The 24202-nt window shown below is 47.1% G+C and overlaps 1 protein-coding gene across 1 annotated transcript in view; it reads right to left on the bottom strand.

Moving 5' to 3' along the window:
* Positions 1–24202, bottom strand: part of LOC135394390 (transient-receptor-potential-like protein) — a 270798-nt gene that overhangs the window by 92083 nt on the left and 154513 nt on the right. The window contains exons 2-3 of the mRNA XM_064625119.1: positions 23533–23749; positions 22934–23286 (exon numbers count right to left, since the gene is read on the bottom strand). Of these exons, the coding sequence (XP_064481189.1) occupies positions 22934–23286; positions 23533–23749 (570 nt within the window). The remainder of the gene's footprint in view (positions 1–22933; positions 23287–23532; positions 23750–24202) is intronic.

Below are 24202 nucleotides of genomic sequence, written 5' to 3'. Positions count from 1 at the left end.
AAATATGTCGTCATAATCATGTCTAGTCCCAAAGCCTGTCAAAATGGAAGAAATGTACACTTTCGCGAGAAAGAATTTTCCGCGACAGTTGATGTTGGCCCGAGCTACTACTGGCATCCTTCAGTAGAAATCCTGCTGTCCGCCGCCACCTGTGAGATTCATTCCCTAGTCATGGTAATAATTTGGAGTAGATTTATATGTAAGGTGATTCAGCCTATTTGTGGGGCAATACATGTGGGGCAGTACATGCCGGAGTGTAGGACTGCAAATAATTCTACCGCATGGAGCTGTCAAGCATGGAGCTGCTTCTCGTCAAAACTAATCGACATAGATCACTTTACGTAAAGTCGATGTCAACTTCCATATTTTGTGCTCATTGCACTGCTACTGGTGAGTAATTATGGAACATGCTTAGCGGGTAAGTGCTAATGCCACAGTGACCAAAGCTATGCTGCTGCTGTGCTAATTTATCTTTCTGCCGTTTATCTCTTGAGATTTGCCTATGTGCTACATTATCAATAAATAGACTTGTGTTAAAAAGTATCTCTACAAACACACATTACAGATATGATATACGGATTTCAAGGTTTTGCCAATTTCTGTTCAACAATGCCCTGTTCCGGATTCGTCACTCCAGGACGTTCTCGTGAGGGCAATATTACATCCCACATCGCCTCACTCTTAACTACCCCAGGAATACGCACTAAGGAATTATTTAATAAGGAATAGCAAGGGTCCTTTCTGGCTGACTTTTCCTGTGAAAATAAATAGATCCTCCCCCCTTATAGTTTACGCCTTCTGTTTTGACTGCCATAAGTTTCTAACACAAAGTGACGGAAGCAATGCTTATCTCCACCACAGTGCTACTCTCCTTCGCCACTCCCTGGTAGTCAGGCTCCGCCGACATTAACACTTAATTGTGGCATTAGGCCACAATTGGAGACTTAGGTTTGACTGATGTAATTTTGCAAAAAGAAAGGGCTTTCAGCGATTAACGTGCCCTCCCTTCCCGAACATTCTCCCGTTCAGCAAGGATTTCATTTCCAATCCACCTCAGCAAGTATCACCTCTTCTGAGCGCTCTGCTGCAGCCCTTCATATCCTACTTCCGTAATTTTGGCTGACATACGTTCCCGTCCGTGACGTATAGGACCACTTTGACAACTCCGGAGCACGCACCACGAATGTGGTTGAGGGTTGGCACAATGAACTTCATGACCAACTCCCGAACCAGCACCCAAGTCTCGCGGAACTCCTTGCATTTTTCCAGAAGGTGCAGCATGCCACAAAGTACCAGCTGCGGCTTCTGCTGTGGGACCCTGCAGCGCCGCCCAAGCCACAAACGCCACGAATCCGCGAGAGGAACGCACGATATGCCGAAGAGATGGAACTATTTCGCAGCTATTTTTTGTGTGCCCCCGTTCGATATGAAGACGTCGCAACGTACCTGAAACGCGTGACAGACGTTGGGATTTTGCCATGTACATAATGTTATAATCCGCGAATGAAGAGCTGTTTGTAACTGATGTACCTAGTAAAATATAGTATGCCGCGTTGCTCAAGACACTGTGACCTTTTGCTGTTAAGTCACTGCTATACCTTTGGTAATGGTACCGTTGCGCAACTATATAGCGAGAGCAGCACACACATAAGATCATTAAAGACACGTTCATGCTTAATTGATTTAGTTATGTATTTTATTTACAATGTCTGCCACATGTTGCAGCCACACGTTGTGGACGTGAGGCTGGCAGGTCAAGTTAGCGCTTGAGCAGAGCTCCCGTCGTGACGGGCCATCTTATGCTTGTAAAAGCTTTATTGTGTGCGTGTGTTTCTTTTCTTTTTTGAGACTGCCTGCGGTTAGTTTGTACTAGTTCACGTTTCATGTTCGTTCGGAAAAGAATGAGGTGGAAATGAAAGCCAAAGCCAAAGTTTTCGCACCGAATTTGGATGCTGACGTCCGCGAGTCCCATGCCAGCGAGACCGGGAGAAAATAACGGATGGGCGGAACTAATACGATTGGCCAGGTACCGAAACGCATTATTGATGGATATTCATGCACTATGCATTGTGGATGAATGTACATCGTCACTGACCAGCAACCGGGGGGGATATGTTTATTGAAAAAGAAGCGAGGAAAGCTTAGTCAGGCATAGGCCGACTTGCTATCCCTTTCATAAAAAGAAAACGAAAAAGAAAGAAGGAAAAGAAACACACACACAGCAATCGCCTGCGAGTTGTAGTCGTCTTGAACACAGGCGGGTCACCGGTTCACTCCTGCTATTCCTAATCCGGGCTTCTCCTCCCGTCGACCTTCTTACCTCCCATCGCCCCCATGGCGACCCAGGTTTTTTGGCCGTTACGTCCATCGTGTCGTTACATCCATCGTGTCATTACATCCATCATGCTGTTACGTCCAACGCGTCGTTACATCCATACCGTGCTATTACATCCAACAAGCTGTTACATCGATCGTGCTATTACGTCCATCAATGGATGTAACGACACGATGGATGTAACAGCTCGTTGGATGTAATGGCCCCGTACCCATTAGTAGTTGAAAGGGACGAATGTCGCCCCGGTATAAATACTTTCACCCGCTGGATCACGTCACGGAAATATTTCCTTTCCAGGCGGGGGCCGGCAGACGTGCATTGTCATTCAGAGATGCGATAACACACCACCGGACGCGTTTCTAAATGAACCCCCAGGAAAAATTTCATTTTCATGTTATTTTGGTTTCGTCACTGATTTTCCTTCCCCACATTTCAGCCAATCAAATTTTCCTACCTGCGAATCTGACATGGGACTTTAAGTTAGAAACTGCAACATCTGTTGTAATTGTCTGTTCTTGTGTTGTTGTAAATTGCCGCGTGACCTAGCCAACTGCGACTATACCTCCAAGTATGGGTAAACAGTATTGCAAAATAAAATTTACTCAATGTTCTCTACTTCTTCACCGCCTCGTGTGTCGGTGACCTTCTGTATTCCTACCCACTGCTGGGATTTGGGAATATACACGCCTTCGATTCTGGGATTTAGTTCTGCTCCAAAATCTCTGGTCCAACGAAGTCGCGTTTGATCAAATCATTGCCACTCGCAGACGCCACCACTCGCGTCGCCACAGCACTCGCAGACGCCAAATTGTCCATGTCTTCCATTTCATTTAGTAATAACTCTGGATATAAACGTGATATCGAAGATGTCATCATTTAATTACGTAGTCCGTATATCCATGCTTAATAGCTATGAGTCCGGGGCCCATACCTGTTTCCCTTGCTAGAGCCTGCGGAGTAGCGTTTGCTCAAATCGTTCATTTTCAAGCGACCAAAGAACAAACAGGAGACAAGATCACACAAGTCGCTCTGTTGTTTCGTGTTCGTTCTTTGGTCGCTTGTGGATTTACACCAACCAGCCCAATCTATATACTTCTGACATTTTGCTAAATCGTCGCCCAAGTGGCACTTACTGGCGCCAATTTGTCAGTTTGCCAGGCGCCAATTTGTCAGCTCGTAATAACTCTTGATACCAACTTGATACTGACGGTATCATCATAAAATTACGTAGTCTGTGTATTGTCTGCAGACCGTAGATGCTGTCCTTGCTGCGCCCTTAGAACTCGCATTTAGTAGGGTAGAATTGTGTGGTTTCGAAGAACCAGTTCAGCTGGGCGTACACCATGCGTTCCATAACCTTCCCAACACCACTGGTGACAGCGGCTGGACGAAAAGCGTCCAGAGCGTGCGGGGATTTGCCAGGCTTCAAGAGAGGCACCACCGTAGCAAGCTTCCAATCATCTGGGACTACTCCATCTCGCCAGCAACTGTTGTAGATCATCAGCAGTGTGCTGCGGGCACACTGGGGGAAATTCTGGAGTGCTTTGTAGGTAATGCTATCAGGCCCAGGAGAAGTATGAGAGGGGGATATTGGAAGCGCAGTGTCTAATTCATGGGGGGAGAAGGGAACGTCCAGAGAGGGCTCCTGCGAAGTGCCCAGGACAACCGCGATAGCAAGAGCCGACGAATCCGCTGACAGTGGTATGGCAGTCCCGGTCCCTGTGGTGAGGAGGGTACAATAGTCGTTCGCAACCGTGCGTTCTGAGCCAGCGGTGGCAATTGCGAGGGCTTGAAATGGGTGCCGCTGGGCCACTGGTGTCGAAAGCCCCTTAGTCACGTTCCATATTTTTGATAGCGGTGTCCGCGGAGACAGATGTCGCAAAACGGTGCCAGCGAGTAGCGGCAAGTTTAACCATGTGACGGTGTATGAGCTTCTGGCTTCGTCGAGCTTCAACAAGGTGGCAGCGAAGACCGGTGCGGCGAGCCTTCCGTTCAGCACGGCGACGGACAGCACACAGTAAATTTATTTACACCCCTATGAGTGTAAAATGAGTGTTAGATAACTCACACCCTTATGGGTGTAAATGCTACACCCCAGTGATGGGTGTAACAGAGGTGTCACATATTACACCCAAAAGAAGGGTGTTTATTGGGTGTATTAACCCTACAAATTCTTGAAAAAAAAAACACTTGCTCTGCATTTAATTGCTAGTGTGAGCATCTTACCTATCTAGGCTTTCGGAGTTTTTTTTTTATTTCCGTGTTAGCGGCACGAGGCAACTGTGGCTATGAGCGGCGTACAGACGTGGGCAGAGGACAGCAGGGGGGGGGGGGCTTAGTGTGCATCCTGGGCCGACTTCAGGGGAACTGCGCAGACATTCGTCGGGAAAATCTTCGGAAAACCCAGGGAAAACCGCAGGCAACACAGACGGTGTGAGGATTTGAACCCGTGTCACCGGCGTGGAAAGCGATCATCTTAACCAGCATGACACGGGAGGTTAGAAGAGCTTAGCTAGTTGCTTCCGCTTTAACCTCTTGTGGAAGCTTAAGTTAGCATTCATTATGTCACATGTACGCTCTTCCCGCATGAACACTGCTTAAATGTACTAATAGGTATACATATATAGGTATATTGCATATATATGCGAAGGAAAAGGTAGAATGAATTCGAGATTACAAACAGAAAATGCAAGGGGGGTTTATTAAAGATTAAGGGGCAAGTCGACACTGCAACAGCAGCCTGCCTTTGCCATTTGCAAGCCCTGTTGAAGGCTGCTGCTGTCTTCCTTGTGCTTCCCTTGTTTTTTCCTAGCTGTTCGTGGTATTTGGTTCTTTCTACTTTTTCTTTTCGTATATTAATTTCACAATCATCCACAATAGTTAGCCCTTTACTTACATACACATATGTATTTCAATTTCGTGATCACGCGCACCAGTTAACCTTTCAGCCAGGGGTGAAGCCCCTGTCAGCTATTTTCAAGTTTAGTCCTGTTGAAGGCAGCGCTGACAGCCGAAACGTCGACCCCTAACTGTAACTACAGTTGCCCTACAGTTGGCAACACGACTGTAAAAAAATTAAATGAGAATTACTAGAAATAGATTTAATGTAATAAAAGCAGCAATTGTTTCTAATCCTTATACGGCTTCCCAAGTCTCTTCATTACTTGTAGTCTATATCTTTTTCGCGTCCATCTGTACTAAGTTATCTATATATATTACGAACATTATCACAATTAAAAAGAAAACTACGTGAGCTATGAGTATTGTGCGGCATACACCCGTTTTGCACTGATATGAGTGTTCCAAAATTTAGCATTGTGTGTAACGGAAGTGTGATCGGGGTGTATTGGTACATTACACCCCTTTTACACCAACACGGGTGCTTAGTGGAGTGTAGTATAAGTGTAATTCGGGTTTGTCCCCATAGTACACCCTTTTCACACCGGGAAGGGCGTAAAAAAATTTACTGTGCACGCAATCTGTCGTACTCAGCAGCTACAGCCGAGAAAGAAACGGCGAGACGTCGTTCAGTAGAAGCACCATTCACGTTCGACAGAAGACAGAGATGGGTGCAGTTTCGACTGGCTGATTCGCAACGGCCGACTAAACGGTGCAGCGAAACGCGGCCCAGTTTGTGGACTTAACGGAACGCGCTTGATGGGAATGCTGCACACCAGAGATTCCAATCAAGACAGGGAGGTTGTCGCTGCCGAGTGCGTCTGCTCCGATCTGCCAAGAGGAACGTCGCCCTATGGAAGATGACACAACCGTGAGATCCAAGCATGACGAGAGGCGTTGTGCCTGTATGAACGTCGGGGACCCGTCGTTAAAGACGCAGAGATGCATTCGCGCAAACAGGGCCGCCAATTGACGACCCCGAGAGTCACAGTGCGTGCTGCCCCAAAGATCGTGGTGCGCGTTGAAGTCGACACACAGAATATAGGGAGGGGGGAGGTTGGTAAGTTTGTCTTCAAGATGGTGCACATTATAAGTAGACGCAGGTGGCAGGTATAGCGAAACGACAGTGACGTTCATGGGCGCAAGACGCAGAGTGCAGCTGACGTACTCGCCCGTACCAACAGGTTGCAACGGTGGGCCGATGACAGGTAGATCGGAGCGGACAAAGATTGCTGCCAAATTGCGCTCGTCATCAGGTCGGGAGACGTAGGTTGTGTAGCCGGACAGACGGAAGGCGGCAGATACCCGGCTTTCGGACACACATAGGAGGGGAATTTATGCCGCCACACAAGCTGACGGATGTCAGGGGCTTTAGATTGCAGACTCCTCGTGTTCCATTGAAATATGGCCGTCGACGGATACGAGACTGCTGCGCAGCTGAGTCCACTACTGGTTGCCAGTGCCGGCGGGGAAGTCATGCATAAGGGGCATAAATTAACTGCCATGGCCTTAATGGCTACGAAGATACGAGTCCTGAAAATTGTGAGGAAGCGCAGTGCTGGAAATGGTCAGTCTTGAACATTATTTAAAGAAAAACAACTATAAGACATTTTCAGCTATTACTTTCGCCAATGTACTTCCTAAGCACTAGGCTTCAATGTATACTGGAACGAAAAATTCTGAGAGGTCGACCGGACTACCCTACCTGATTCTGCCTGAAATCACCCAGTTGATCTGTCGTCTTAGTAGACTCATTAGAAACGACTTTAATGTTGTGTTTCAACCCAACATAATGAACTCATAACCATGCATCATCCTGCACAGCTATGAATCATCCTAAAATACAGATGCTGAATTATTGTAAATGCGATGGACGAGCTGTGCGAAGAGGTACCTCCAGTTAGTATATTGGGTACTTGAAGCCTGTGGCAGTTTCTGTGTGGAAGGCTTGCCAGATCCTGTACACTGCACAAGCTGCGATGACAATCCTCTTGTTTTTCCAAAGCTTGTGCCAAATTCACCTTGCAAACTGCCGATACCCAGTGTATCTGTATCGTCTACACAGATGTACATAAAATATAGTTTGGGCAAATAGGTTACGGTACAGGTGGTACCTGGTACAGGTGGTGGTGTGGTGGTTTCCACATGTACCTGAGAGCCACTGCAGTTTATCTGCACACACCCTGTATATTAAACTACATATACTGTATTCTTTTAGAAACTAACATTTTTACTTTTCACTTAATCGTACAAGCAAGAACACTCAACTTAGCTAAAAACCTCGCAGGACAATACATAAAAAGGTGACTCAAGACACAGCACACTGACAATTACACAACTTTAGTTGCCTATATAGTTTTTCCCCAGTTCAGAGTTGTGTCGTCTTTTTATGTGTGGCCCTGTACTGGAATTTTTAGCGGCTTTAATGCAGGACTAAACCAATTTTGAGCGCCCAAGTTTGAACAGACGTGACAAGAACACGTGTGACTTCTTTTTGAATATGGGCGCTCATGGGTTCGCGCTGCCCACGGAGTTCAAAACATACCACCTTCAGGACAGTCGTATTGAGGCATAGAAGTTCGAAAACTTCGTGGGTTGTAATGCACTCGTACTACAGTTCTTGGGGAGTGCTTTCGAGCTCCTTGCAGCACAAGCATTCCATCTCTTTGGGCATTCTGACACACGAGCCGCACCGGCACCTTAAACAACAAGTGCACATTAAATATGAGGACACGAAATTTACAGATAACGTTTACATGTTCGATCATAATGTGCGCTCAAAAGCTCAGCTGACCAGTCTGTCGAAGACAGGCAACTGATGGTGTTTGCTTCATCTGTGCACGGTGTTCGTGGAGCTCTGACTTCGGTTCGCATTCGCGGCATCGGCGACGTTTCGAAAGCAACGCTCCCGAACTGTTCAGCACGCGGAATTTCCTTCTCGATCGCAGAAACGTCAGAGAGAAGTTCCGGGCTCGGAGTCCACGCATTGCTTGCTTCGACGTCCATTTTGAAGATCGAACATGAGCGTCTCCTTTCCTATCTCTCGTTTCTCCTTTTCTCTCTCTCTCTCTTACAAACATGCTGGGCTTGCTGAGCGGGCTCAAAAAGCGGGTTCAAACCCGGTCGAGGACGGTAGCAATGTGGGGGAGGTAGACATTGCTCCCAGCACCGTATGTCGGATATTTCCGGAGCACGTCAAAAGAACCCCCATGAGGTCGAAATTATCCGCAGGGTCATTCCAGGCGAAATGATCCAATGGGTGCGCTCGACCCCCCACAATTTTGGTTCAAAAAATTACCACGCATTCCTTACGTTACGAAAAGGCACGTCTCCGAGATTTACTCGAAAATATTTGCCCGCTCAGAATTTACGCGGGGTAAAAGTTTGTAAGAATGACGTATACCATACCGGGAAGTAAGTAGCCTAGTGGGCAGAATATTGCAACTGGACAGGTGTTTGTGGTGCAGAACGAGAGAGCAGGGTTCAAATAATGTGCCAAGGTTAAATTATTCCCGCTCGTTGCGCATTTGACCAGTCAAACGGACCCCGTTCGCGGGGCTATTTCATCCCACTTTGGGCCTCGCTAAGGGAACTTTCCAGATGAGTAAGAAATCCAAGAAAAATTGAGCATATTAACCACTTCCAATACCACAAGCTGATTTATTTTGAAAATTCAATTCAGTAGTATTTGCTACATTTCATCTCAAAATGAAAATGAAGTGGTCGACGGGCAACAGTAAAAAGGTATGCAGATGATAGCTCGAAATGCAAAGCAAAACATATAAAAAAAAGTAAAAAAATCACTTTTCCATAAGCGCCAGAAAATATTTTTTATGTCAGACATAGTACGTACGGACCCTGCGGGTATACTGACGGGCGGTTCTCGTGGGCGTGGTTTGCAGAAGACGCCTGCCGGCTTGGTGACAGCTGTACCGTAGTAGTTCTGGACCTTCCTTTTTAAAAACCTAAATTGTCTCTGTTGATATCATTTGTAATTCCATCTTCGGCGTTCAGTCGTCACAGTAAGAGAAATGCACAACGGTCCGTGAAGTGCGGTGGCGGTGCGGTGGCGCTGCGCTCACAGGGGGAATAGGAAGTTTTCGCCCGTTTCCACAGCATCAGCGGCAGGGGCTGGCTGGCCATAGGACTGACCGCGAAATTTATCGGTGGGGCTGGATACACATGGGCCGCCCGGAAGGCCGCTTAAGTGGGCCGCATAGTGCTAATCACTACAGGCAGAGAGGGCCGGTATAGAAACCGGGTGCCATATACAGCGGAAAGACGGTCATAAACTAATCAGCTCAGTCTCCCCAGCCAGCCTCCTAATCCAACTTCAGTGTCACGAGTAAATGCTTGCCTGTGCAGTACCACCTCGATGCAATAATTTGTGCCGGCGTTATCTGTGAATGCACGTTGATGCTGTGGAAGGGCGAAAACAGCCTATTGCCCCTCTGAGCGCAGAGCCACCGTCATCACGACTTCACAGACCGTCGTACCCTTGTTTTACTGCCACGATTGAACGCTGAAGAGGGAATTACAAATGATACCAACACAGACCATTTAGATTCTCAAAAAGAAAGGTCCAGAACTACTACGGTACAGCTGTCACCCCGCCGGCAGGCATCTTCTGCAAAGCACGGCCACGCGAGCCGCCCGTCAGTATACCCGCACGGTCCGCACGTACCATGTCCTACATAAAAAAATATTTTCTCGCGCTTATGGAAAAGTGGTTTTAGTTTTTTTATATGTTTTGCTTTGCATCTCGAGCTATCATCTGCATACCTTTTTACTGTTGCCCGCCGACCGCTTCATTTTCAAAATTGGCATCGAAGTCACCGAACTTTGAACGAAGTTCAAAATGAACGAACTTATTGTATTGAAAGTGAACAATATGCTCAATCGTTCTTGGATTTCTTACTCATCTGGAAAGTGCCCTCAGCGAGGCCTAAAGTAGGACGAAATAGCCCCACGAATGGCTTGACTGGTCAAATGTGGAAGAAGCGTGAATATTTTAACCTCGGCACACTATATAAACCCTGCTCTCTCGTTCTACACCACAAACACCTGTCTAGCTGCAATATTCTGCCCACTAGTCTACTTACTTCCCTGTATGGTTTACGTCATTCTTACAAACTTTGATCCACGTAAATCTTGAGCTGGCAAATATTTTGGAGTAAATCTTGGAGACGTACCTGTTTCTGTCGTAAAGAATGCTCGGTAATTTTTTGAACGAAAACTGCGGGCGGTCGAGCGCACCCATTGGATCATTTCGCCTGGAATGATCCCGCAGTCCTACCCTGCGGCACGTGCAACATGTCGCCATACTATAGGCAGCCAAACCTTACGTGTAACATCACGGCACCGTTATTATTACAAAGAAACAGAAGATAATGAAGACTCCGCAATTTTGCTATGTCAGGTTCGCAAATACGGCTACGCCGATTATACGAGAATTTCTCAAGGATCCATTGGTCGGGAAGTATATTTCGTTTTGTTCTAAATATTTCCTCCTCGTGGAATATGGACGCCAAGTGCATGTCGTGTAATAGCTGCGTGCTCTGAAGCGCCTCCTTCAGCGCCCTCTCCATGTAGGTGAGCAGATACTGTGCCACTTTACATGCTGGATAATTAGGCCATATATCTGCGAGATGTCCCTGAAGTACGATCTTTCGAAGTTTCAGCATTCCCATAGGCGGTGGAGGCTGCGTCAATAAATTGCCAACATTCATAACTCCCACGGCTGCAGAAAATTCGGGTTATCCGTTGGTCTCATTATGGACCACACATAATATACGACTTGCAAAAATTGTAACGCCATCTGGTGTGTGTTACAAGTACCTGCGGGAATTATGGGAAATACGTTCTTTCGCGTATCCTGTTAACGCTCCACAGGTCCGCCAGCTCAATGTGCATATTGTCATGGTGACGTTTCTAGGACGCTCCTGATTGGCCGGAGGAACCATGTGCGCGCTCCATAAAGGTAAACAAAGGAGTATTCGGTGCACAGAGTGCCTCTGGGAGGTCTAAAACAGCTCTGATATCTGTCTTATAGGTCCCACGTTTCGTTCGAGATGACCTTGGTTCATCGACGAAAGACAGACAGAAGTCTAACGCAACATGTTCGCTGAAGTTTGAACTATTTGGCTCTTGCAGAAGTTGGTTCGTTCGAGTATCCTGCAAACATTGTTCCCATTGTGTGCAGATTACGGTCTCGCAGAGAACACAAATACCTGGACCGAACTGCGAGCAGGGATTCCCCCCCCCCCAGGGGGATGTATACCCCTTCTAGTCTTTTGCAACTCACCTGAAGTTTCTCAAATTGCCCAATACAGCTCGGCTGCCAATGCATATACCCATAAACATGTGCCCATATACATATCCCCCCCCCCTCCCTGGAAGCTCAGTATGGCAGCTACAATGCTGTAAGCTACCGTGATCGACGGGTCGAAGACAACCGTGCCTCAGCAGAGTTCGAACATCAAATTTTCCACTGTGAGGTAACAGGAGCCTGATACTGTGAGAGTGGCCTCCGAATGGACAATGATGAGGCTCCTTCTTGGTAAAGTGTGAGACTCAACTTTTATTAGGCGTTAGAACTTCTATGGGACCACTCAAAACATGCAAAACAGCACATTAAACTGTGACATGCCGGGTTGCTCTTCTTTATTTCCGCCGCGAAAGCAGAACCTTGGTTTTCACCATGTTTGAACTGTTTGTGTAGCCACCACAAAGCGCAGCACAACACACAAGCACACAGAGCCCCCTCATAGACTGCCTTTTGGACCCATCAGCAGCAACAGTTCATCGCGTTGCACAACCGTCGACGTAGCCGTGTATGCTTCGGAAATAAAATGTGACACTCCATCGAAATGTGACGAAATACAGTCTTAGATACAGCAGGTATTTAACACCGTGTCGCTTAACAAAACGGAAAACAAACTGAACGTATGGCGCCTTCCTTACTGGTGGTGGTGGTGGTGAGGATCGAACTGCTTGCCGTAGTCGGCCACGCTTAGGCGGGCAACGTCACGCAGGTGGGAACTGAGCGTCCTGGCCCTACCTTCACATGGAACTGTGCCGACATTTGTCGCCCCAGGACAGATTTTCTCTTCAGGAGGTAAGGAAGATTTGATTGGCTCCGAAATGGGAGAGGATGATCAGTGACGAAACGAAAATAGCAAGAAAATGAGCGCGCTATTCCAGCCCGCCTTCGGTCTCGCGTTCGAGCGTATCACAGTCTGCTAATCTCGCGGAATGATAGAGCAGAGTCTTGGGCACGTCCCTTCTTGGGATCCTCAGCTGCCTTGTCGATACGTGCGCTTGGCGTCCCGTGTTAGAAAATCTACACTTGCCTTATTTGTACATTCCAGCTCAGCGTCAACCTTCACCAGGAACAACAAAAACGTATTCATTTCACGTGTGCGAATTTCGAACGATACTTCGAACGACAAACACAATGAAAATGTACAACATTGAATGTTCATCTGTGGACAGTAATATCCGACCAAAATACTGAGGTATTCTTTTAGGAATCAGTCATATTTCTGCGCCTTCTTTACTTTGGTGCCGGACGTAGGTGAGACTGCCGTCCCGTTTTACCTTAGGAGGATACCCAAAAGGAAAAAAAGAAGAAGGAAAAAAGAGAGACGTAGGCTGCACTATTGAGCCCGGTCACTCCACGACACTTGAGCTGGTCACCACTTTTGAATGCCGCTGCAAAGCCACCTCTTGTGTATCTCGCGATGTATACGTAAACCCCGCATCATTATCATTATCTATCTGGGGGATATTGGATATATAGTGTTCGCTGAGTGCCTACGTTGTGTGTCACTGCTCATATGGACCATTACTCTGTTCGAAACTGATCTATGCTTCCGTGGATGCAGAACGAACTTTCTACATGTGCGGAATATAGTATCGCCCCTGCCGAAGAAATTCCCTATTCAGCATCATAAAAGTTGTTGTTTTTCTACATGTGTATATGTGTACACATCAGGTGTGAAACATCGGGTTGAATCACGTGTGGGTCGTACGACCCAAGCCGCGGTTACATGAACCCGACAGAAACTAGACACGGCCTGATGGGAGAGGATTTGCTGCGATAAACCAACTTGACCCGCTTTTGTCGAGTTCATGTAAACGCGGGTCCACATGTACAACCTGTGTCAAACCTGATTCCATACCTAAAGCACACGTGTGCGGTTCCAGTGCCTGTTATGATTCGAAGCAAGCACACGTGAAATGAAGACGTTTCTGTTGTTCCCGATCAAGGTTGAAGCTGAGCTGGAGTGTACAAATAAGTGAATATGTCTATTTTCAACAAGGGTCACCAACTGCACATGGCGACATGGAAGTTGAGGACCTTACGAAACGAATTGGCGGGAACTAACACAAGTGGACGCATCCCCTCCTAAGCCTTCATCTCTGAGTTGCACATATTTTACTCATGCTGCTTGTGTCGCGTGCTTACTGGCCCTGACAGCGGTTTATCCAGACGCATACAACGCTATCCTTTCGGTTCCAACGACTATCCTTTCGGATGGTAAGTCAGCCTTGGAAGCCGTGGCATCGTATTCGTCCAAAGTTATCAATGACATCTACACGGAGATCCTTTGCCTGCACGCCAAACTATCGTCTCTAGGTCACAGTGTGTGTTTCCAGTGGATTCCGGGCCACGTTGGTATCTTGAGGAATGCCATCGCCGATTCTGCGGCCAGGTCTGCTCGTGCGGCTGGGCCTGTCACTTCTGTCCAACTTACCCCGTCTGCCTGTCAGCTAGCCATTCGCCGATACTGCAGAAACAGCTCTCAGGCCTTCTTTGAAGACGCTGCCAGGACCAACCCTTTTCTGCACTCGATTGACCCTACGATGACCCACACACTGGTAGGCCGCTACCCCAGGGAGGAAGAGTCCCTGCTTCACAGGCTGCGATTGCATGTGGCGCGGACTCCACTGCTCCTCTTTAAGATGGGCCACCTTTTGTCACCGAACTGCCCCACCTGTCATGTTGAAGGAGACATCCCGCACTTGCTCCTCTACTGCACGCGTTACCACCAACATCGTCTTCTCCTACGGTCGCGCATCGCTCGCCTGACGGTTTCGGACTTGTCTCTAGCTACGCTGCTCGGCCCCACACAATATAGTCAGGTGACAAAGGCACTTGCTCAGTTTCTGCGGTCCTGTGGCCTTCTGGGTGAACTGTGACCAGTTTTGTGTTTGTTTTCCTCTTTGTTCTTTTGTTTTTCTTTTTGTTTATTTGTTTTTCCTTTTGTTTATTTTGTGTTCCTTTATTTGTTTGTTTGTTCCCCTTTTTCTTTGTTTTCTTTTTGCCTTTTTTTTCCTTCCTGGGAATAGCAAGCCGCCATAGCGGTGGCTAACCTTTTCCTCTTATTTTTTTTATATAATAAACATATTCCCCCCCTCCAAGCATGAGGAAGTGTTGCAAAAAATTGGGCGAGGGTAGGGAGTGCACAGGTAAAAAGTTAGGGGTGTGTCGCCAAACATTTGGGGGTGTTGAGGGTGCAGGGGTTCTGGATAAATCACTGGTCCTCGACTTCTCATACTTTATGGTCCGAAAGAGTCATTATGGGGTAACAGAAATTCATGGGAAATAGCATACCTGTTGGGATTAGCGTCCTCAGGAGCTTCATTATTATAGCCATCATAGGGAATGCTCAAGGGCACACTGTAAATGAACCCACAGATCCCCTTACAATGCATTTATTTTCTTGCTCAAGTGTCTCATCCAGTGTCACTCTTTCTCATTCAGCACCTTTCCTGAATTGGAATGCTTTCAGTCGTTCGAGCACGTCGCTTCCACATTTTTATTTTTCCAGACGAGAAGACTCTGCTCTATCATTCCTAGATAGATTAGCAGACTATGATAAGCGCGAACGCGAGACCGAAGGCAGGCTGGAACAGCGGGCGCATTTTCTTGTTATTTTGGTTTCGTCACTGATCATCCTCTCTCAATTCGAAGCCAATCAAATCTTCCTTACCTCCTGAAGAGAAAAATCTGACCTGGGGCTTTAAAGCGTCTGAGGAAAAATCAAGGAAAACCCCCGGACAGCACAGCCTGCACCCGGATTCGAACCCGAGTTACCTCCCAGTCTCGGCGTGGAATGCCATCACCGTAACCACTAGTCCACGAGACCTGGTGCATTCCTTGCTGTTTACCTTTATACCGTTCGCATGTGGGGCGGGTGGGTGCCACGGAGAATGGGAGCGCGACACGTCACTGCGCGCGTCATTTTACACCCTCGCCCTCTTCTGCTGCGCACACCCTACTTGCGGAGCGTATACGCCAGGGGTGCCCAAGTGGCGGGCCGCATCTGGCCCGCCTGGAGTTGCCATGCGGCCCGCGTGGCCTCCGAACAACAAATAGAGAAAATATTCGACCCAAGCTTCATGAACGGTCGTGTCGTATCATTGGGCCTCTGTACTCGTGCAGTTTATCTTGCGTCACTTAGTGATGGAAAACTGCATGTTGCCAGTGGCCTGTGTAACAGCCGATGACTCTCTGAGAGACGAGCAGGAACGGTTGGCACGTGACAACAGCGAAGACGACAAAAGTAACAGAAAGACAGCTAGGGAACGTCCAACTTTCAACCTTTAATCATATGATAAAAAGTTAAAAGTCCGCCGCTCCCTATCTGTCTGTGTTGCTTTCCTCGTCTTCGCTGGTGACTCTCTAAACCTGTCCTTACATCTGATTTTTACGTGATTGATATTACTAGTACCCTACCAAAATTTCTGAGCAAACCCTACATGGCCGATTTGTGATACTGGTGCCTTCAATGCCACCAGCAACGGACCGGTATAGTCTCAGGCTTGGCGATCTCCCGAGTGAAGTCGAGCAAAGATTATTCGAGTGCAGGACACTTGAAAGTGAGGTTTTTGGCTCGCCGTTTTCCGCAGTTGTTAACAACGTTCCTGATGACTAACAAATGGAACTGATTGACCTGCAGTGTGACGCACCGATAAGTACAAGTTCACTGAAGTGTGTGCCGCTTCGTTTTCTTCTTACGTTGGACGAAAGTGTCTCGGTATGTTGCCGCGGACAAGCATGCCCATGTTCGGTTCAACATGCATCTAATAATAATAATTAGTGGCTTTGCGTTGCGAGACAACCGTGGCAATACACGTCTGCGAGCAGCTCTTTTCTGTGACGGAACTGAAGTCAAAGTTACGCCTACAACTAACAAACGCACACCTCAACACAGTCCTTAAAATTGCAATTGTGCGATCACTTCCACACGATGTTGACGCAATAGGAGCCATGTTTCCTCGACACAGTAAATAAAAACGATTGCTGACCCTGTGATTGAGCAACGCTAAGTAACCCAAATATATACTTTTACGTCGCCTCTGCGTCTGTGTGCGTCTGTGTCGTGTCATCTGTATCGGAAACAGGCTACCCCAAAGCCGTGGTATGCGGCCCGCGTAGTTCCTCTACGGCTGAATGCGGCCCGCGAACACGAATGAGTTCGGCATCTAAGGTATGAATTGCTCTTTCGTCTAATTCTATTTTTTGTTACACGCGAATTGATATTTGGCGTGATATCACAACAAGTAGTTATTTTGCACGTTATTTCTTCTCTACACTAAAAATTGCTGTTGTACGTCGTCTGAGTGAATGTCGGCGACCATCACCGCGATACAGCATCTTGTTCTACCCTTGCCATTTGTGTATTGTCATCAAGCAGGAGAACTACCTATGGAGTTAGTCCGCTTTGCACAAACACTAACTTTTTTACGTTACAATCTTACAAGCTAGATAACAACACTATGTGTATTGAGTATTAAACAACATTAACAACACCGTGTGTATTGAACAGAATTACCTGTTACGGTAAAGTGAATAATTTACTCACCGAGAATGATTTTGTATGGTACAGGCAAACGAATCATCGCGGTATGTTCCGGTTTTCTCTCCTGTCTTCTACTTGTTCTTCTTTACGTTGACGCTTCCGTCATGTAATCAGCCAATGTATCGAAAGAACTGGCAAAACTTATCCTAAATTTATATAACGGAATTTCTAGCATATACACAATCGACTCGCATAAGTACCAGAACAGAAGATTGGCCTAAGGCAAGGCTGCCCCCTTTCCCCAGCCCTATTTAACATTTTTATTAACGACCTACTCTTACAACTAGAAAATGGGAAGAAAGGAATCACTTTTAAAACGCAAAAAATCAATGGGGACATCGAAGAAACGGTGATATCTTGCCTCGCCTTCGCAGGCGATATCGTCCTGATTGCGGATGAACCAGGGAACCTACAAGCAAGTCTCGACATTTGCACACGTGTTGCGGAGGCTGAAGGCATGCACTTTAGTCAAGAAAAAACAAATATAATGAAATTCGGAGACAATTCCATGCTCCCCCCCTTCTTCCTCCAACGAAATGAAGTCGCATACACCTCGCTATACACCTACCTGGGTGTGCTGCTAGAAAATGAGACAAATTACCTCCAAAGACACGAAGCAAACTTAGTCAAAAAACTAAACATGGAGACAGGGCATACCTGGCACCTAGCAAGGCATTCTTATCGTCCGTACGGGATTGGGAGACTGCATTGGAAAACAACCGCAGTCCCAACAGCGACTTATGCAAATGAAGCAATTTGCCTTAGTAGAACTACGACGGACCGGCTAGACCGACAACAAAGGGAAGTTCGAAGATGGCTTCTACAGGGATCCTTCGCCTCGGCCAACCTCGCAATCGAAGGGGAACTTGGGTGGTCAACATACAGTTTCCGTGAAGCACGGTCCAAGACCCGCTACCTCGGCAGACTGACCCACGGACCAGACAACAGATACATCATTCGTCTATTTCGACACGTCCGATTCTCAGGGACCCGCAAAAACTGGATTAAAAGACTCCACCAAATAGATCGAGTATACAGCAAGGACACAAAGAGAAATTCAGCTAAATCAGAACATGAATGGCACAAGACCATCAAAAAAGAGATGAACTGAACCGAGCGTGAGAGGTGGACTACAGCCACATCTAAAAAGAAAAGCCTTGCCCTCTACAGCCAGCATAAGGACAGTCCTGCCCCTGAAAAATTCTATCGAGGAGACAAGACCAGCGGACTCATGTTTCAAGCGCGGACTGGATCACTACTAACCCGCAAGCGGCTAAACGAACTTTTCGGCACAGAAAGACCACTGTGCACCTTGTGCGACCTCGGACATGAAGAAGACCTGCACCACGTTCTCTTCAACTGTACGGCCCTTACAAAAACAAGAGCCGCGCTCCCAACAGATGTGGGGACCATCCTCGGCTTCAGCCCGGACACTGACGAGAAGTCGCTGGCAGCCACCAAGCGACACCTCCTCGCGTGGGAGAGAGCTACAGCCAAGGCGAAAGCAGAACGTCATCGTGCCTCCCCTTCTTACGACCCCAACGGCTATGATTCTCACGGCAGCGACCAGGAGGAAGACATCACCGACTCGCAACCTCAGCGGACCGAACTCTAGTCCACATCGACAACAGATCAACGCGAAACCGAAACCCAACAGTCGACGCCAAGAAGCGAGGAACCAACACCTCCGAGAACCGAAACCGAAACTGTGCTCCGGACCCCCTAGCGGACCAACACCAAAGCATTCCACAATCCTATGCCCCTCTCCGCTCTCTCTCTCTTTCCCCTCCCCTCCGCTCCCTTGTTCCTCTTGCCCTCCTCCCCCTTCCCATCTATTTTCCCTCCCCTCTATTCTGCCTGAGGCCTTGTGCCCACCCTGTTCTCAAAGGGGCTAAGCAACACTGAACCTGAACCTGAACCTTCCGAGTCGAACCCGAATGCACTTGCGGTAAGTTTGAGCAGAACTGCAATTCCCTTCAATGCAAGCAACTTCAAAACTGCTGCTTCGACTCTATACCGCGTGGTCGCCGAAGGTACGCGCGGACATCAAAGCTCACGAGAACGCAGTGCACCGCGCGGTTTCGTGCTGCCTCGTAGGATTTCGTCAATTACCCAGTCACTGTGGCCTCAAGGCTGTGAATAAGCAAGACTAACATACAAGGACATTAAAGGTACATGGGATATGGAGTACTTTCACGTTCGTATCGGCCGACACAAAAATAAACCGCGGTCTCTAACTTGATTATTAAAAGGTATGCAATCATGGGCAGGGCGCTGAACGTGCATTACTCAAGCTGGAAATTCAATATATAATTTACTCCTCTAGTATTCCTTTGCAATGCCCATGAAGGAAACATTTTCCTCTAATGTTTTCTTTCTTTTATTCTGATACCATCCCAGAAACTACTCTCGAGAACCTGTAGGCGGTTGTTGGAGTGTTGAGAGCAGAGATTGGAATGTTTTTCAGGAAAACTGCAGTCTGTATTCTTATAGGCGTTGAGAGGAGTTAATCCTATTTCCACTTTACGGCATTCCAGTACCCTCCATTGTTCTTCCAAGGGAGCCACACGTGTTCTGTCTGTCCCTATGCGCATTTTAATATTGCCTTGCATCTCTCAGCAGCCTGCTCACAGCAGCTCATTGAAGCTTCTGGAACGCAATTTCACCGCTTAGGAATTTTCAAATTTTAAATGTCACGGTTGCAGAAACGTATTTAACTAGGGATCCGGACATTTTGGTGCAGGACATTTCGGTGCGGACATTTCGGTGCACGGACGTTTCGGTGCACTGATATTCAGGTGCACGGACATCTTGGTGCAAAACGTTACTGAGGGGTCCCGGAAAAATGGTCCCGGGAATGGCTGTCACAATGTCGACATATCGTAATAAAATAAATAAGGGAAGAGGGCGGTTGGCATCGGAAGTAGTGTTGTCAAGAAATTTGGTTTACATTGAGAAGAACATGCTTCATGTATTTTTTGTGCACTATTATAGATTTAAGACCTGATCTGCATGTGTTCGTGGTCTGTCGTGGCTTTTTAGCTTTTGGGACATCTTCTTTTTTAATATTTTGCGCCCCCTGTTCTGGTCGGTGCTGTACAGATATTCATTTTTTAATTTCTTCTTTCAATGGTAGATGATGAACTGCTTTTTAATTTTGTAGTGAGTTTTATCTCGAAGGGGGCATCTTCAAGGTGCGGATATTATGCAGTTTGAATTCCATTTGTTGAGGACGTGCCGGTTACATCTTTGGTGGAAGCATTTGATTAGACGTTATTCCGCTTGTATTCCTACATAATTGTTCCTCGGTGACGGCCGCGTAGTTTCAAGGCCTAAACAACCATATAATATTACCGTGGTGCCCCTCCGAAAGCTGTTAGACTCGCTAGCCATAAACTGGTCGTCTTTTCAACAGTAAAAGGAATGCTTTCACGAGTTATGCACTTACGCTTTATAGGTATGTCGAAGAGGCGGTTGTGGAAAGTATTGCTAAAGTAAGATGCGATAGTCATAAATTTAATTTTAATAAAATTTTTGCTCGTTTATTTTTAACATAGTTCATCACAATGAATCACTCACGGGATGGCCATAATGAGATAAACAGCTTATTTCATGCTTAAAGACTTTTGTTCCATTTGTGCCAACTTGAAGAGCCACGGGAAGGTGCAGAGTTCTTAACCAAACGGGAACACAGGAACTACTATATTCCCTTCTGAACACCGGGACATGGTAACTTGGTAAATTTTTGGAATACAAGGGGAATAACGTCTAATCATATGCTTCCGCCAAAGATGTAACCGTCACGTCCTCAACAAATGGAATTCAAATTGCATAATATCCGTACCTTGAAGATACCCTCTTCGAGATAATACTCACTACAAAGTGACAAAGTAATTCTTCATCTATACCGTTGAAAAAAGAAATAAAGAAATGAATATCTGTACAGCACCGACTAGAACAGGGATGGCGAACTCATTCGTGTCCGCGGGCCGCATTCAGCCGTAGAGGAACTACGTGGGCCGCATACCACGGCTTTGGGGTAGCCTGTTTCCGATACAGATGACACAGCACAGACGCACACAGACGCACAGGCGAAGTAAAAGTATATATTTGGGTTACTTAGCGTTGCTCAATCACAGGGTCAGCAATCGTTTTTATTTACCGTGTCGAGGAAACATGGCTCCTATTGCGTCAACATCGTGCGGAAGTGATCGCACAATTGCAATTTTAAGGACTGTGTTGAGGTGTGCGTTTGTTAGTTGTGGGCGTAACTTTGACTTCAGTTTCGTCACAGAGAAGGGCTGCTCGCAGACGTGTATTGCCACAGTTATCTCGCAACGCAAAGCCAGTAATTATTATTATTAGATGCATGTTGAACCGAACATGGACAGGCTTGTCCGCGGCAACATACCTATCTTGAGACACTTTCGTCCAACGTAAGAAGAAAACGAAGCCGCACCAACTTCAGTGAACTTGTACTTATCGGTGCGTCGCACTGCAGGTCAATCGGTTCCATTTGTTAGTAATCAGGAACGTTGTTAACAACTGCGGAAAACGGCGAGCCAAAAACCTCACTTTCAAGTGTCCTGCAGTCGAAGAATCCTTGCTCGAATTCACTCGGGAGATCGCCAAGCCTGCGACTATACCAGTCCGTTGCTGGTGGCATTGAAGGCACCAATATTACAAATCGGCCATGTAGGGTTTGCTCAGAAATTTTGACGTAAGGACAGGTTTAGAGAGTCACCAGCGAAGACGACGAAAGCAACACAGAGACAGACAGGGAGCGGCGGACTTTTGACTTTTTATCATATGATTAAAGGTTGAAAGTTGGACGTTCCCTAGCTCTCTTTCTGTTACTTTTGTCGTCTTCGCTGTTGGCACGTGCCAACCGTTCCCGCTCGTCTTTCAGAGAGTCATCGGCTGTTACAGGCCACTGGCAACATGCAGTTTTCTATCACTAAGTGACGCAAGATAAACTGCACGAGTACAGAGGCCCAATGATACGACACGACCGTTCATGAAGCTTGGGTCGAATATTTTCTCTATTTGTTGTTCGGAGGCCACGCGGGCCGCATGGCAACCCTGGCGGGCCACTACTCTTGATGCCAAGCTGCCCTCTTCCTTTTGTTTATTACGATATGTCGACATCGTGATAGCCATTCCCTGGACTATTTTTCCCGGAACCCACGTTGCAGTGATCCCCCGCCGCTGTAACGCTTTGCACCGAAATGTCCGTGCACCGAAACGTCCGGTCACCGAAACGTCCGTGCACCGAAATGCCCGTGCACCGAAACTCCCGTGCACCGAAACGCCCGTGCACCGAAATGCCCGTGCACCGAAACGTCCTTTGCACCGAAACGTCCGTTGCACCGAAACGTCCGTTGCACCGAAATGTCCGCTCCGCACCGAAATGCCCTAGACCCTATTTAACTATGCTTGTTTACCAGGAGCTATACGCTATGCGTTGCATTGAAGTTATTTCATTATAACAGTAATCATAGCCCTATGACAAAACGCCCCATAATTCTTTTCTAGATGCGATTTGTGTCATCTTCTGAGCACACTAGGAAAATTGCGAAAACTAAGGCGCGCACCAATCTATCCTCATTATAAGCACTACAGCACATCACTGAAGCCCTCCAGCCAAGGCATACTTGACGTCTTTTGAACACTTGCTCGCGGAGCAATTTTAAAAATGTATGGGGAACCCCATAGAGGCTGTCGCGCACTCTGAAAGGACCTACACCGGACGCTATACTTTAGCATTTCGTGTTTGAGAGTGTACACGTCATGAAATGAGACACTTGTAGTGAATAAGAAAGAAACATACCTTGAAGGCAGTAAAGATAGGGTCGTCGCTGGTAAGGGATATCCAGGCGGGACTAGCTAGCGCCCTGTAGGCGTGGATTCTCCTGAGGGAATGCCGAAGAGAATCTTTCTGGTTGTGCTCGAAGCAGGGCCGGCAACCACACGACAACGGATGAGGACGCTCAATACTGGCGCCACGTGAAAGCAGTAGTTGCAAGATTTCGAATTGGTTGCAGTGCGAGGCCAGGATAACAGGGGATATATCTGGAGGATAGTCGGAACTCTCACAGGACAGAGACCTCCCCCAACCACTGGCCAGCATCTCCGGAGTGATGCTCGGATGGTCAATGAGCATCTCCACGATCTTGTACACACCTACAAAGACATGTGAAAGCGTGTCAATATCGTCCAACTTTTTTACAGAAATCGAATTTTTTATCAGTCGGCAATTCTAACTTTGCTCTGCGGGTACAATAACGTAATACATAACTATACTATATTTGGTTGCTCGCTGTCTGCCTTGCTTATAAAAGCCTAATTTCATCCGATAAATTGTGAGGGGATTATCAACTATATACAACTCCACACAACGTGCGATAACATTTCTTGCTTGTTATGTACCTTCTCGAATAGCCTGCAGGAGGGCGTCGCCGATTCTTACATCTTCCTGTCGGAGAAGAAGTTCGACGATTTCGACGTTTTCGTTGTCGACAGCAATCTGAATGGCACTGCGTCCCAATATATTAGTGCAGTTAACGTTCACGGGGTTCGGAGGCGACAGGCAGCGGATCATAGTGTGCCGGTCCCCGCGCTCAGCCGCCTCCAGAAACGTCCGTTCCTGAAAACAGAGATAATAGAATTACAATAGGCAACAGAAATAGAATAGAATAGGTTCATACGTATTTCTATTGAGTCATGGTAGTCACAGCGGCATAACTGGTATTATAGAATAACCAGCGTGACTATATTTTATGACAGACACGTTGGTCGTATCACTTACTATGGCTCCTATAGCCTATTGGGCATGTTGGGGGGTATGTTTATTGAAAAAAAGAAAGGGAAGAAAGGTTAGTCAGGCGTACACCGACTTGCTATTCCTATAAAAAAAAGAAAATACACACACACATACGAAAAGGGGGCCTTAGAGCTCGTCGAGAAGAGGCCGGAGGCATGAAGAATGCTCAAGAGTGTAGTCGTAACCGCCCCCTGGTTGTACAGGACTGGACCGAGCAGAGTGGCCAAAGAGACGATGGGGGAACCAACTTGTCGCAAATGGCATTGGAGGACGAGT

This window comes from Ornithodoros turicata, chromosome 5 (assembly GCF_037126465.1).
Source record: "Ornithodoros turicata isolate Travis chromosome 5, ASM3712646v1, whole genome shotgun sequence".
In the NCBI taxonomy this organism is placed as follows: domain Eukaryota; kingdom Metazoa; phylum Arthropoda; class Arachnida; order Ixodida; family Argasidae; genus Ornithodoros; species Ornithodoros turicata.
Note: the sequence above shows the minus strand (reverse complement) of the source record. Positions and strands in the feature narration are given on the sequence as shown.